The sequence below is a fragment of the Embiotoca jacksoni genome, unplaced genomic scaffold (genome assembly GCF_022577435.1).
Source record: "Embiotoca jacksoni isolate LCO1_2020_lvr unplaced genomic scaffold, fEmbJac1.0.p SCAF_16, whole genome shotgun sequence".
Taxonomy (NCBI): Eukaryota; Metazoa; Chordata; class Actinopteri; family Embiotocidae; genus Embiotoca; species Embiotoca jacksoni.
This window is the reverse complement of record NW_027185296.1, coordinates 13,670,316-13,686,070: the sequence shown is the minus strand read 5'-3', so window position 1 is coordinate 13,686,070 and position 15,755 is coordinate 13,670,316. Positions and strand designations below refer to the sequence as shown.

At 41.3% G+C, this 15,755-nt stretch overlaps 1 protein-coding gene across 1 annotated transcript; it reads right to left on the bottom strand.

The window, feature by feature from the left end:
- Positions 1–716: 716 nt before the first annotated feature.
- Positions 717–12,593, bottom strand: rad54l (RAD54 like). The gene is made up of 18 exons (XM_069151020.1): positions 12,074–12,593; positions 10,685–10,768; positions 10,401–10,511; positions 10,251–10,311; positions 10,029–10,164; positions 8,581–8,650; positions 8,182–8,470; positions 6,627–6,751; positions 6,396–6,546; positions 6,183–6,309; positions 5,627–5,701; positions 4,787–4,917; positions 4,599–4,709; positions 3,324–3,447; positions 3,146–3,224; positions 2,887–3,066; positions 2,477–2,640; positions 717–1,772 (listed from the first exon to the last, which is right to left on the bottom strand). Exons 1-18 carry the CDS (start codon positions 12,074–12,076, stop codon positions 1,571–1,573), a joined length of 2,223 nt encoding a protein of 740 aa, XP_069007121.1. The 5' UTR covers positions 12,077–12,593; the 3' UTR covers positions 717–1,570.
- Between the last annotated feature and the right edge of the window lie 3,162 nt (positions 12,594–15,755).

The window sequence follows — 15,755 nt, the reverse complement described above, 5'->3', positions numbered from 1 at the left end:
AGGAAGAGTTCTGGTCGTCCCAAACTTCTTCCATTTAAGGATTATGGAGGCCACTGTGCTCTTAGGAACCTTGAGTGCTGCAGAAATTATTTTGTAACCTTGGCCAGATCTGTGCCTTGCCACAATTCTGTCTCTGAGCTCCTTGGACAGTTCCTTCGACCTCATGATTCTCATTTGCTCTGACATGCACTGTGAGCTGTAAGGTCTTATATAGACAGGTGTGTGCCTTTCCTAATCAAGTCCAATCAGTTTAATTAAACACAGCTGGACTCCAATGAAGGAGTAGAACCATCTCAAGGAGGATCAGAAGAAATGGACAGCATGTGAGTTAAATATGAGTGTCACAGCAAAGGGTCTGAATACTTATGACCATGTGATATTTCAGTTTTTCTTTTTTAATAAATTTGCACAAATTTCTACATTTCTGTTTTTTTCTGTCCAGATGGGGTGCTGAGTGTACATTAATGAGAAATAAAATGAACTTTTTTGATTTCAGCAAATGGCTGCAATGAAACAAAGAGTGAAAAATGTAAAGGGGTCTGAATACTTTCCGTACCCACTGTATATATATATATATATATATCTAGATAACTATATCTGCATATAGATATAGATATAGATATAACCACACACACACACAGCTGATACCGGCAGAATGCAGCCATTAAGGGTGATTCCACCGTAGCAGTGACAGAGATTTGAAATGTTGAACATGAATAAAACAATCAGAGCTGTATAAACCTTCTTTATTCTAAACTTTATTAACTTCAACTTCAGGTAAACCAGGTGTACAGCAGCTTTAAGTTCTACCTGCAAACAGTGAACTGTACACAAGTTTAGTGATTCTGTTTAAACGGCGGCTGATGAAGACACACAAACAGATTCAGGGTCGTTTGGACTGGAACCCCGACAACACAGGAAATGATTTACCTCCATGGAGGCTGAGGTTATCTGCATGCTGCATTTCAACTGCACGGGTTGTGTAAAGATGATATCGTCTCCACTAGTTGGCAGAACAGAGAATATTATTAAACGGGTGCAATCGATCTTTAAAATGTCTGAGCAGAAAGATAAAATGCTAAAACTCGTAAATCCCATTCATTCAGAGACTTTTTACCAGCAGATATTTTGACTTGTCGCAGCAGGAGATGCAAAGATGGAACAAACAGCAGGATGAAATGATGGCTCAGTTCAGCTACACGTGACAGTAAACCTGCACACACAACAGCAGGACCTGAAGGGAAGCAGCCATCATTAATATATCTGACGTGTCAGCATGTCTACCATGAAAACGTCCTGCTGAGGACAGATCAGGACTGCAGTGGCTGTTAGCAGCATTAAACTAAAACACCATGAAAGGAGTTATGTGCATGTCATCGTATACCTATCGATGACTCAGCACAAATGGGTTAATGTCGTTAAAGTCCCCGCATTAATGATGGACAGATTATTTTCATCTGTAATTTTTTTCCTGATTTGATATAAAAAAGAAAAAGAAAAAAAGAAGCAAGCAATAAATAGTATATACAACAAGTATGTACAATATATACGTGGAGGTCTGTTCCTGCTGCTATACGATGCCCTTCTGGTCCTCGTGTGAGCGCTGGTGGAAGACGAAGGAGACGGCAGCCTCCCAGGAGGCCCTCAGCACCGGGTCCCTCAGGCCCTTCCTGTCGAAGCAGTGGTTCCACTGGGAGAGGTCGCCGGTGCAGTCGGAGTCGTCGGCAGGAGGCCGCACCTCTCTGGAGTTCACACAGCGACGGCAGCGAAACCTGCCACCAGGGAGGAAGACAGGCTGATCAGTCATTTCTGTGACAACAATATTCTTGACTATATGACAAAATACTGAAAAATATGTCATTATTAATTTAAATGACATACAATTTGAACAAAAATGTTATAGATTTATATGTCAGCAAAAACAAAACGACTTCTGTTCTTTAAACAACAGTAACTCAAAGTCAGACGGATTGTGTACACGGGGGTGAGGGAGGATTTGGGGGTGAGGGAGGATTTGGGGGTGAGGGAGGATTTGAGGGTGAGGGAGGATTTGAGGGTGAGGGGGGTGAGGGAGGATCGCAGCGGTGCAGCTGAACGGACTGAACACTCCCACACTGTTCTTGACATTTAGCAGCTCTGTGTTTGCAGACATTTGACTTTGAACAACTATTATAAACATATTTGACAGTTGAATTGTTGGTTTCTCTGTATAATGATGTAAAGTTCAACTGTAAGGACTTTAATGTGTTAAGTGCCATGAAATAACTTCTGTTGTGATTTGGCGCTATAGAAATCAAATTGAATTGAATATTTTCTAACCTTTGACTGCAGTGAAACACCACAGGTCAGAGTTTGGGATACGTGAGTCCACCTGAGAACCCTCCTGAGGAGGTAGGATTGGGTCCTGACATCCAGTTGTACTGAGAAGCTCGACACTGCTATGATGTTTCATTTTCATGACTAAAGTGTTTCTTACTTGTCATGCGTGTCGCTGGCGGTCTCCTCGTTGAGGGTGAAGAGTTCTCGGAGTTCCCCGAGAGAGAAGTGGCGCTCCACGTCCTGCTCCTCGTCCACCACGCAGCTGCTCAGCGCCTTCTTGTGGGCCTGTCTCTGCAGGATCTTCTCCTCGATGGTCCCCGTCTGTCAAACAAACACACCGCCGGTCAACTGTGGAGCCTCTACAGAGCAGCAGTCAATACAGGTCCAGAATCTATCAGCAGGGAAGTCAGGCCCACTTTCTGTGTGAACACATTTCTGTGGAAACACACCGGGCCTCATTCACTAACATGTGCGGAGAAATTTGTTTGTGAAACGTTGGTACGCTCTGTTGGTGAATGAGGCCCAACGTGTGGTGATGACGGGTTGGATGTGATGTGTTGGACTGACAGAGAGAAGTCTGTAGATGTAGCAGGTCTTCTTCTGGCCGTCCCTCCACACCCGAGCCATCGCCTGCTCGTCATTGGCCGGGTTCCAGTCGGGATCAAACATCACCAGGCGATTAGCGCCAATCAGATTGAGGCCACACCCACCAGCCTTGCTGCTCAGCATGAAGATAAACTCTGGGTTCTGAGAAACACATGGATTCAGATGCTGTTCACATGTTGTTATTAAAGCTCTCTGTGGTTTCAAACAGTCTCCAACTCACCGATGGACTGTTGAATCTCTCCACAATCTTGGCCCTTTTCTTGATGGACATGGTGCCGTCCAGTCGAACATAAAGGTATCTGAAACAGACCGAGCACACGGTTGGTGCTCACTTAAACTGACTAATCAATCCTACTCTCAGGCACAGTTAAATGCTTGTTTCTCCCCCAACAAAGCACCTTCTAGATCTGCACAGCTTCTCAAACAGGTCCAGTGTCTGAGTGTAGTTGGAGACGAGCACCACCTTGTCACTCGTCGTCGTCCTGGTCATCGCTAGGATGTAGTCAAGAACCAGCATCTTCCCTGGAACAGTGGAAGACAGAAATAACAGACACATTATGACCTGAGACGACGTGATACAGGGTTCCTACTCTCAAATGTCAAACTTTAAGGACTGAAAAGGTGAAACTGCACGACTGATCGTGAACAGAAAAACATGCTGAGCAGACGAGAAACAGACACTTTGTTATTCACATCAACTTACAAAACTAACAGAACAATTATGATCACGCACAACGAGGTCCGTTCACCCTCAAAAACACCGACGCTCAGTGCAAAAATGTTTTCAAATGGGAACGGTAGGAAGGCAGCATGCTCCTTACTGTTGCCGTAGCAACGGAGGGCTTTCTCGCCCATCATTTATAGATCTAAAGTAGTTTTACAAACTTTACATTTAGATTTTATGTCTATTTCTATCACCCGGTCTTTGAACTCATCATTTTGTAGTCAAAGCTCTTCAAATCTACATTTTCCTGCATGTTTGCCTTCCTGAGAAGACACGTCTTCACTGAACGTACAGAAAGACGATAAAACCTCTCAGGAAATACATGTGAAAAAAAGACCAAATGGATAACTTCCTGATATTCCAGGAATTGGCCCCAAAAAATGATCAAATCTCCTGACTTTCCCTGTCTGGAAAAGAGTTTTTAAAATTCCCTCCCAGTGGGAACTCTGGTTATAGCAAACTTGGAAACAGTTAAGAGATCAGACATCGTAGCAGCACAGAGCAAAATGAGCATTCATTCGTGTCCAACATCAACTTCACTCCTGAGACCATTATTATCTGACCGATGAGAGCCCTGAGACTCAACCAACAGAGTGGCATTTCTGTGAGATGAAGAAAACCAATAAAAGAAAAAGCTCTCCAGATCGGAGGAACACTGCAGAGTGAGTGTTCGTCTCTCGGAGCGCCACATCACATGATGACTGAGCCACCGTCCCTTTTATGGGAAATACAGCAGGTAAAAAATAACGTGAATTTACCTGTTAATTCTTTCAGGTTTATCTGAATCTTTTGACAGGATGCGAATGACAGTTAATATGTAATAAACCATCCATCAACGTTAAACGTCTGTCTGATCGCTGACATGTGGGCGCCTTCATGCTGCTCCACGTCTGGATTCGTGTTTAACACCATCGGAGCTGCACTGAAATGTAAAAGAACACGTTCTTACCAGAGAGCTGAGGTTCCACAGCTTTATTGCAGAAGCCGGGAGGAAACAGATCCAGCGCCCCCTCGAAGCCCTCCTCGCCCTGAACACACTTCTCATACACAAGAGCTGGGTCTGAGGACAGAGGACACACATCCTTACCTTATTATGTCCACACATGAATCGTTATATGTCACATTTTCAGCACTTACGATTGCAGAGTTTCTTGAGTGATGTGATGGAAGACAGAGACGAGACACTGATTTTGCCGTGTTGTAAGGTCTCGATGGGTTTGGCCTGCCTCAGGAAGCGCTTGTACAGTTCAGTCTGCAGAGGAGTCAGCCTGCAGGGCAGCAGCCACATTACCTCCATACATGCTTCAATGTAACATCTTCCTTCAGATATTATTGTCATTATATTGTTGTAAAGAATATCACAATACACATATGTATCGCTAGACATATTTCCTCATTTAAATCAAGTTAAAAATAAATGTAAGTATTGTTTGCATCACTGTCTTGAAGGTTATAAGAATATAACTGAGTTTACCAAAAAAAGTTGGGACGCTGTGGGAAATGTCAATAAAAACAATGATGTTTTGCCCACATCAGGCAAGAATGGGACAACATTTCCCTTTCAAAACTCCAGCAGCTGCTGTCCTCAGTTCACCGAACGTTTCGGGAGTGTTGCTAAAAGAAGAAGCTGTCCCAACTTCTTTGAGATGTGTTTGTTGGCATCAAATTCAAAATGAGCACATATTTTTCACTAAACAATAAAATGTCTTTTTCAACATGTGTCTTGTTGTCTTTGATCTAATTTGATATTAAATATGGGTTCACGTGATTTACAAATCGTCACATTCTGTTTTTGTTTACATTTGACAAAATCCAACTTTTTGGGAAACATGGTTGTAAATGAAACCTACAAGTAACGCATCGAAAAAGATCCTATTATAGAATTGGTAGTGAAACTCGGATATATATGAAAAAAATCTCTTCAATGTTTCATCTCTGCTTTTGCAACAAAACCTGAAAGCAGGTGAAGAAACCTACCTGCAACACACAACCTGCTCGATTTTCACAGGAAGATACTTCGACAATATATCAGACGTTCTCCTTATCAAGCACCTGTGGACACAGATTATGGGCTGTATGACAGAAGTAAAGGAAATTTGACTGACGATAACGTATGTAAAGAAAGAAAACGGTGCAAAATATGAGATTTGCTTAAAGAAGACTTTTTTTTTTCTCCTCCAAATATGTGCAGTTGGGCACGAATGTTTAATTATAGGAAGAGTTTTGAAAACAGGTTTAATGGAGGAGAGAAAAGAGTGAGCTACTTTGATAAATACTGTCAAACAACTTGCTGTATAATCTCAAATTATTTGTATCATTAATATATATTAATATATATTAATATATTAATATATATTGACAAATCTTACTTTAAACTATCCGAATGGCTATTAAAGCCAGTTTATAATGCAACAAACATACCATCAATTAAATAGAAGAAAAAAATAGGAAAATGAAATAGGAAAATAAAGAATGAAAATCAGAGAATAAAGTGAGAAGGACAGACGACCTTTGTAAAAGTTTCCGAGCTCACCTGTTGACGATGCCGATCAGCTCTTTGAGTTTCTCTTCTCCACTCTGTCGCTCTTTATCGCTGGCCATCGCATCGCGACCCTTCAGGATGGGAAGCTCAAAATGCTTTTTAAACTCCTGGGCTGTACCTGCCGTCCAAGCGGAGGATCAAAAGAGATAGGATGAGAAACGAGGCCGATACGTGCCACCTGTTGTGTGTGTGCGTGCTGCTTACCGAGGATGCCGGCATTTACAAAGTGGACCAGACTGAAGTACTCCAGCAGGTCGTTCTGGATCGGCGTGCCCGATATCAGCACTCTGCTCTGGGCGCTCATGGCGTTGAGAGCCTGGTACGTCTGGTTGTCAGAGTTCTTCAGCCGGTGGCCCTGCGGGACACAACTATGAACGTTATCTCATTGTTGTTGTTGTCATATATCTTTGAATTATTAAGGATGAGGTGAATTACCTCGTCGCAGATGACAAGTCCGACTTTGCCCTTGTGCAGAACGGCAGCGTGCAGCCGAAAGGTCTCGTATGAAATGATCAGGATGGGGGTCGGCACTCTTAAACCGCGCTGAGACATGAAGTTCACTAGAAACCACAGAAAACCCAATATCGTCCACACACACAGCGATTCAAGCCAACATCTGAAGTTTGGGATTTTGAACTTTTAATAACAGAAACAAATCCGAAAGGCGTCTAAAAGGGAACCTGAAGTGCTGACAGGAATCAGGATATTCTTTTGGGCGCCTGAAGTCACCCAAACTGTTTTAATTCTACACATCCAGCAGACGGAGAGCAACATCATCACGGACTTCACTTCCTGTTTGTGTCCATGTGATGTCCAGTGTTCACTCCCCTTGGCGCTCTGGTTGGGTCTCCACCAACTTATCAGGCTCTAAAGTGAAGTTAGCCGGGCTGTTTTCCACTAAATGAGCTGCCCCATTACAAATTTCAATGTCTCTTCAACTCTGAGTGCGATGAACTTTTCTCAGGTTTCCCACAGGTCGGTGAACTTCAGGGAATCAGGGAATCTTAACAACTCTTTTCCAGAATTTGTTTCCATGTTAAAACTTTTAGTTTTCATGTAATCAAATGTAATATCTTCCATGTCTGTAGCCGTAACGTTAGTTATCTAGTTATTGTCAGTGTGTTTGTGTTTGGTAGCATTAGTGCTCACTGACACAAATTAAAATGTAGTTTATGAGGCTGTGAGCTAATTACTGTTATTGTTAGATCAATTATTTCCCTCTGAAACCAGGATTTAGAGATGGATTTAACTAGTTTTAATATCCAACAGATGAACGTGTCAGCCTGTTTTTAACAGACACGTTTGTTTCTTATCGGTTCAGAACAACGGCAGCATGTTTCTCTGTTTACTACGGGTCGTGGAGTTTCAGCGTTTCAGTCACTGACCGTTGGGGAGTTTGACCTTTGACCTCTAGTGTGAACCCTGTTTTTCTTTCCCTCTCCTTTCAGCTCTACCTGTTATACTGCGCCACATTTCACTACCGCTGATGCAGGTAACAGTTGACCTGCTTCAAAAGGCCTCGTAGTGTCTGTTGTAACCTGCTGACGGGTTTCACAGGAACACTCTGCTGTCAGCGAGGAGTTCTGATCAATGAACCTCCGGTCGGGTTGTTAATGCTGAACTTCCACATGGTTTAATATACGTGTCGAAAACAGAGATTGGGCGACACAGAGGAGCTTTTATGAAACAGGATCTAACTTCTGCGACAAAACACTTTCAAGGCATCGAGGGAGTGAAGTGCTGTAAAGTGATCTGTTGCCTTTTATACAGGCTGGATAGAAATATGAATTATAACCAAATAAATTACATACATTCACCACATTGCCAGAAAGCAGACTTTTTGCATGGGGTCTATTTAAGTCTGTTCATTTGGAGGTAGTTGTCTAAACGCACAGTTGACGGCCTTGACTCTGGTGTTCCTCACGGCGAGCTACTTGCAGACACTTTGCTGTGAATATTCAGAGAGAGACAGCCGGCAGAGGTTAACTACCTAGTTTCCTGTCGATCTCCTCCTTTGAACCTCCGTCGATGGCGACCGGTGTGACGCGTCCTCCCAGCCACTTTCCTACTTCGGCGGACCAGTTGCGAACCAGACTGGAGGGCGAGACCACGATGGCCTTGTCTATCTCCGGCGTGGCGTCGGGGCTTTGGCGTAGCAGGGTCCACATGAGGGTGATGCACTGCAAAGTCTTCCCCAGACCCATCTCATCTGCCATGATGCAGCCGTAGGATCCTGCGATGCGCCTCCCCGTCACACACTCCCACAGGAACTTCACCCCCTGGACAGTTTAAAGACATTTTTTAATTTCAAAATCAAATTGATGCTCCTCTAACTGACTTTTTCTACAATTAAATGTTATTATTCTGACAAATCATCCGGTGGTTGTACCTCTCTCTGATGGGGTCTCAGCACTTTTCCTAAAACTGGATCCACAACAACATGGACGGGGAGTTTTTCTCTGGAACAAAGAATGGTCTTTTTAATCCCAAACACTTCCAGCACTCTCGCAGCAGGAGGCTGTGTACGACTGTACGGAGCACGATCTGCCTGCCAACCCAGTAATCAATTAAAGGCATTAGCTAAATGTAATTCATTTACAGTTTCTTCTACAACAGCCTCTGTGTACTTGTGGTTAGTCCAAACATGACGTGTCTCTTCCTGGAAGGAGCCGGACGACAGTCATGGATGAATTTGTTGGTAAAAATACTTCATTCCTTCTGAGAAGTAAAGAAATGAAAAGCAGTTTTCTCATGTTGATGTGTCATAAAATAAAGTGTAATAAATGGCCCTGACAGAAAAATATGACAAACAGTTGTATCATAATGATATTTCAAACTGTTTTCTTTAATCAGCATCGCATGTCTTCAGTCTTGTAATCTGTCATTGAGCCTGTTTAAAGGGTGTTTGGTATCATTGTGTGCAGCACACTGAACATGGAGCAGAGAAAACAAAGCACAGGGAAAATGATCTCTCAGCATGTTCAAGGCTGGAAGAGTTTCATCTCCAAACAGCTTCATGTTCCTGAGACTACAGCTGCAAATATTATGAACCAGTTTCAGGTCCATGGGACTGGAGTCAAACTGTCTGATGTTGCAGAGGAAAACTGAACAGACTGAACAGAAGGACGGTGCTGATGGTCCACAAAGAACCAAGGAGACGGTCCAAGGTCTCAGTACATCAGAGTCAGACTGCAGCATGCAAACAGGAAACAAAGAAACCTGAAGACTATCGAGGAACTCTGCAGCCAAACGTGCTGCCCAGTGTTAGAAAGCTCTGTCTCAGTCACAGGTCCTCCAACAGGATCAGGAGCAGAAACACACAGCTGAAAGCAGCCACAACGGATCAGAACCAAACATGGGACTGTTGTGAAGTGATCCTCTCTGAGTCCTGATCTGAATCCTATCAAACATCTAAAGAGCTGAAACATGCAGTCTGGAGAAGGACGCCTTCAAAGCTGAGACAGCTGGAGCAGTTTGTTCTGGAAGAGTGGACCGAAGTACTGTTGACGGGAAGTCTCGCCGGGAGACCTCGCCGGGAGACGGGAAGTCTCGCCGGGAGACGGGAAGTCTCGCCGGGAGACGGGAGGTCTCGCCGGGAGGTCTTTGCTTTATTGTTTAAAATATTCTGTTGAATCAAAAATCAAAAGCAAACTCTTTATTATTTCAAAGCAACCAGTGGGTTTTTCTTTTTTCTCAAAGGGTACCAACAAATTCATCCGCGACTAGTTTCCTGCTTCTGTTTGGAGGATCTGAAGTACAAACATGGTTTGTACAAATATGAAAACAACATAATAACAATCGAGTGAAAGATGATCATCTTTTGTGTTGATAACCTACTTGTCAGCTTTGATCAGGTCATGGGGGGTCAGAGTCGGGGGCTCGTAAAGAACCAAGGCATCTTCTGCAAAGGGATCATGAAGCGCTTTCCTCACGCCGGCACGCTTCAGACCAAGAGCCCTGATTCCCAGCGAGCCTGCAGGTCGTTCACGAAGAGAAATCATGTTTTACCCGTTATGATGCACATAAAAGGAGAATCCACCGTGACCAGAAAAATGTTACCTGTGTAATTTTGGATGGGAACTTTAAAAGGCTTGGAGAGGATGCTCCGTATAAACGCCTCCTGCAGAGAGAATCTGAACATGTGAGCCGAGTCTCGTCACACATACAAACTGTAAGCTGAGATATGATGTGGTAGACCTCGATGCTTACGTGTCGGTCGCCGTCCGTGACCGCAGGCTGGTTGTTCACCTGCGTGAAAGGTTTTCTGAAGGGAGAGATGTAGCTGCTTCTCATCTCATGATCACTTTTTCTTCTTTTCTCCTGTGAAACGGCATCACACCGTTTTTAATTCAAAACTACACCTGATGCTCTCATCAAGTGTCATCATGACAGATAGCTTAATATTACACAATAAATGACCCATCAGAGACATCTAAAGTCTCATTATAAACAGTCTGTGTTTGAGCCAACAGGCCATCAGCTGGTGCACTTACAGATCTACACGTCCAGTCCTCATCTTCACAGGAATCCCCTCCTTGTTTCCGTTTAGCGACCTGACTGGGGGCGAGACTCCTTCTCTGTTAGACACGAGCATACAACGCACAATTTAGCTTCCCGTTTGGCACTAAAGGGAAAAGTTAAGCGAAACTTCACTGAAGCTCTTTACACACTGGAGGGGAGACGGATAAATAGCACAAAAAAACACAATATTTCACTTTAAAACTCCAGCAGTGAGAGTTTTGCTATTTGGAGCAGGAAGTGACCATATTAAGACGAGCTGGGGGAGGAGCCAAATGTGGATCTGACCGATCTGATTGGAAACCTGACGATACTACGTCCCGCCCACCGATAGCTGTAACCTGACTGCACCACAGGCCTGTCAATCAAACAGACACGCCCCCCAAAACAGGTCTTCTTGAATCTTCTTTTCTAATGAATGAGGGATTATTTTCAGATGGACCTCCAGAAAACTAATAAGAAGGAGTGACTTTAGCTAACAACACCGAGATAACTGATGGACACATTTTATTCACTTTGGATTTGATGAGAGAAGTTGAATGGGAGTCTATGGAGCCGGAGGCTTTTTGGAGCCGACCTCTAGTGGCACTCGCTGGTATTGCAGCTGAAGACACTTCTGGATCAGAACCATTTTACAGACCTGAAGCTACGAACTCTTTTATATCCAGTCTGTGGTCTCGACCTGATGATACAGGTGAGCCGACCAATACAAGTTGAGGGGTGTCCAATACATCTCTGTGAGAGCTTGTCGTCCATCATCTGAATGAATATTCTCCATGAGATTGGTTGATGACTTTATTTGAATTGCAAAAGCTCCGAAAAATTCACCTCCTTCCTAGAAAACAAAAAGCCGCTTTTTCACGGCGCAATATTTTTTCCTTCAGTGTGAAAGTAGTTGAAGAATTACAAACATGAAATAAGAAAACATGTCAGTGTGTGAAGGCTTTCCGTCTCCATGTTGATCCACCTTTTAAAGCATGTTAGACATTTAAAGCCTCAACCATGTCTGCAATGCACTTTCACATTTTTGAAACCTTTATTCTGTTTTTGAAAATTAATCAAAAGGGACATTTTCCTTCTTATAGACCACATCAGACCCGGTCCAGATCTAACATGCACACAGGTCAGACCCGGTCCAGATCTAACATGCACACAGGTCAGACCCGGTCCAGATCTAACATGCACACAGGTCAGACCTGCACTGTATTATTAGGGGACACTTTCTGCGCCTTTAAACCTTTATTCCGTTTGTGAAATAAATGAAGTGAGTTTTCACATCTGGACCACATCACACGTGGTCCAGATGTTAACTTCTTTAACAGCGGACTTTTCTGGAATTAACTAGTATCTCGGGTTTTACTTACCATATTTCTGCCTCGGAGAGACTTCCTGTCTGGTTCTGGTTCTGGTTCTGGTTTCCCTGGTTACCCAGAAACATCCAGAGGTTCTGTGTGCTTCGTTTCAACGGCGGTGCTGCTCATGTCTGTTAGTTAATTAGTATAACCCTGTTAGTTAGTAGTATACCTCTGTAGTATAGCTGTTGGTTAGTTAGTATAACCCTGTTAGTTAGTAGTATACCTCTGTAGTATAGCTGTTGGTTAGTTAGTATAACCCTGTTAGTTAGTAGTATACCTCTGTAGTATAGCTGTTGGTTAGTTAGTATAACCCTGTTAGTTAGTAGTATACCTCTGTAGTATAGCTGTTGGTTACTTCCTCTCGGTGTCTGCTCGCTGACTCAAATTCGCGCTAAATGTTGCACAACACTACGGCAAGCCTGAAGGACAATCATCTGCAGTCTGGAGGTTTCGGTGGAAAGGAAAAAACACACCTCACGAGTCTTACCCTAACATTGTTTTTAACTTGAACTGTTCAGAGAGCAAGTAAAGATGAGGCGGAGAATTCATGTGGAAAAAGGGAACCGCGGTGTTTGGAAGAAGTCTTCTTATACTAGACTACGTCACTATGCGACGGCGGATGTTAATGACGTGTCTACCTCGTGGAACTACAATTGTAAGAGGATGGACTACAAAAAGCGCACCGTGTTGTTACTGCGTCAGTCCAAAACCACCTTACAGGCCTTACATAAACCAATAATCTCAATCAGCAATCAATAAAATATTGTTATACCTCTACGGCTACGTTATTGATCAGAGGTCACGTTATACTGCAGTGAGACTGTGAAACAGAAATCTGTCTGGAATAAAACTTTTGATATGACAGGAATATATGTCGGAATTTAGTACAAAGATCAGACTCACTAACCGTTAAATAAAAATATCAAAACACACATTTCGAAATATTTAGCACCCACCTGTCAATCATGACTTGGTCACACAAACAGACAAACCAACTCGAGAACAGAAGATCAATTAAAATACAACATGTGTTTTACTTAATATAACTTGTAATATTATATTTTTTGTATGTTTGTATGTATGTTTGTTTGTTTGTATATAATATATATAGATATATAATGTACTGTATAAACTGTGCATTTTATATTGTATATTTTATATTTATATTTCTTACTGCTATTTACTGCTATTTTATTGCTTTTCTATTATTATATTCTATTCTAGTATTTTATTCTATTATTTCTATTATTATCTTATTGCTTCTGTATGCTGCTGTAGGGAAAAAAATTTCCACTCGGGGATTAATAAAGTAAATACCTACCTACCTACCATATTTAGCTACATCTTGAAAATGTAATTAAATCAAAAGAATGATGTCAAATCTAAATAAATGTGTAAAATGAGAGAAATACAAATTTTATGAGAATTTTCTTCGAATATAATTCTTTTTTTTTTTTTTTTAAAGAAATCAGTTAAATGCAGTTTAATGTTATATGCATTTGTTTGGAGTTTTATTTTATGTGTGATGAACTTATTCCTCCAACAGGTGGCAGATTCCCCTTCCTTTACATCCAGGTTTATTTCTATGCTGAGCTCAGAAAGTCTGGCTCCGCCTACTGTGATGTTCTTACCTTCCTACACTCACCTGTCTCCTAAAACAGCTGGCATTCAACACTTTGCACTACACCACACAGTGGATGTCTGGGAGTTGCAAGGTTATTTCGATATTAAAATATGAAGGAGCAGATTCTACTGAGAAGTTGAATGGGAGTCTATGGAGCCGGAGGCTTTTTGGAGCCGCTTAAGACACTTCTGCATCGGAACCATTTTTCAGAGCTGGAAGCTACAAACACTTTTATGTGTCCATGTGTGGCACCCAGACTGGCTTTGTAATGGAAAGAAGTAAGGGAAATCTAAATGTATAAAATATGAGACCTTTAGTTGGTCCAAAGATAAGCTGAAGGTTCTTTTCTCTGAGTTTGTTCCTGTTACAAACTAAACCCTCGCAGTGATCAGTCTTTATAAGAGGTACAATCTAGATTGAAAATGGAAAACTTCATATCTAACAGACAAAAGACGCTTTATGATGTTTATTATTTACAATGGATACAAAAATAGTGATCTGAAGCCATTTTAGAATACATTATGAAATGCTCTGAATATATTCAGGATGATACAGTAACAACATGCTGTACATGAAAACTGGTAACATTTCTTACAAGAGATTGATTTGATATGCAGGGTGGAGACACTATAGATTAAAGGCCTGGTGGGAGAGGAGTGCAGGAACCCTGGTTCAGGAGCGTCCTGCACATCTATGTTCACACTAATCCAGAGTCAACTGCTGCTGCCATGTAAACGATGCTGTATCAACTTTCTGTAATTGATCTGGTATTAATCAGAATAAATGAGACTGTAAACTGTTTGTTTTGCACAAGGATGTCATTCATGGATTAAGTTTTATATCTGTGTATCCTCACTGAATTTTGTTTGAGTAAACTAGTAAATTGACTTCCATCCCAGCTTCGTCATACACTCCGTATGAACTGAAGTGTTCCAGCAGAATAATTACGGAAATAAATGTTTATGGTAATTTAATAGAGGAGAGAGGGTTGATTTAAAAAAAGAGCCCATAGTTGTGGTTGTAGTTTAAAATGATTTGAATTATTCATTTGTAATTATAAATCAATTCATTATATTTTGTCATTGACCAGTGAAAACCATATATCTCCAGATTTAATTCAAATTTTTGATAAACATAAGACTTAAATGTTTTTTTTATGTTGGGATAAATTGTCCCAAAGTAAAAGTCTAAACACTCATTAGATTTTTCTACAAAATGCTTCATTACAAAGCTGAAGAGGGAAACATTTCTTAGCTCATGAGAAGACGACATTTTAAAAATACATGCTTTTCACTGGACAGCAAAATTTTGCATTGAAAAACTAAATTTATAATGAGTGAAAAATAAAATGTTCTTAGTCTCGCTTTAAACTGCAAGTTAGCAATGACATTTAAAAACCAATATTTTTTAAAACTTTGATTCCTGTTTCAACATGAATTTTTATATTTTGCTTTAATTCAAATAAGACCAAATCTGTGAATGGCCAGTATTAAACTGGACAATTGTTATTGTTATTCTGATTTCAAACTCCAGGCCGAAGATGCTTCATAATAAACATGCTTTAGGATTCAAAGAATTTTATGAAGCTGTGCCTAAAGCGTAGGACGACAAACACTCTGGTGGATACAACTGACACTGACATCGAGTACATAGATACAAAGAACGCCTCAAAATGAACTTCAAGTCAAGAATCAGTTTCATTCTGTTCCTGACTGAATAATTGTTCTCTGTTAAATTAGAAGAACATCAAAGGCAAACATAAATATTCCTGGCGACTTCATGAATTACGAGATATCTCCCTGGCAATTCATATGCAAATACAGAATAAATGAAATAATTTAAACAATAAATATTTTTATGTACATTAAGACAACATGATGCATAGCATCTGATAGACTTCAACGGTACCAGAAAGCTTCAGAAATAATGTTGCAAGCCATTTACAGTCATGCATGAATTTGTTGGTACCCCTCAACAAAAAAAAATATATAAAAAATGTTCTCTGAAATAATTAGAAATGTATGTGGCAAGGACAAAAGTGATGAAACCCGTAAATTAAAACTGTAT

What these genes read in the sequence shown, in the direction of transcription:
- rad54l (XM_069151020.1), bottom strand. An exon ending in GGAGATCGACAGGAAACTAG is followed by an intron (nt 6,752 to 8,181) that starts GTAGTTAACCTC and finishes TGTGGTTTCTAG; the next exon opens with TGAACTTCATGTCTCAGCGC. An exon ending in ACATCTACAGACTTCTCTCT is followed by an intron (nt 2,641 to 2,886) that starts GTCAGTCCAACA and finishes TTTGTTTGACAG; the next exon opens with ACGGGGACCATCGAGGAGAA.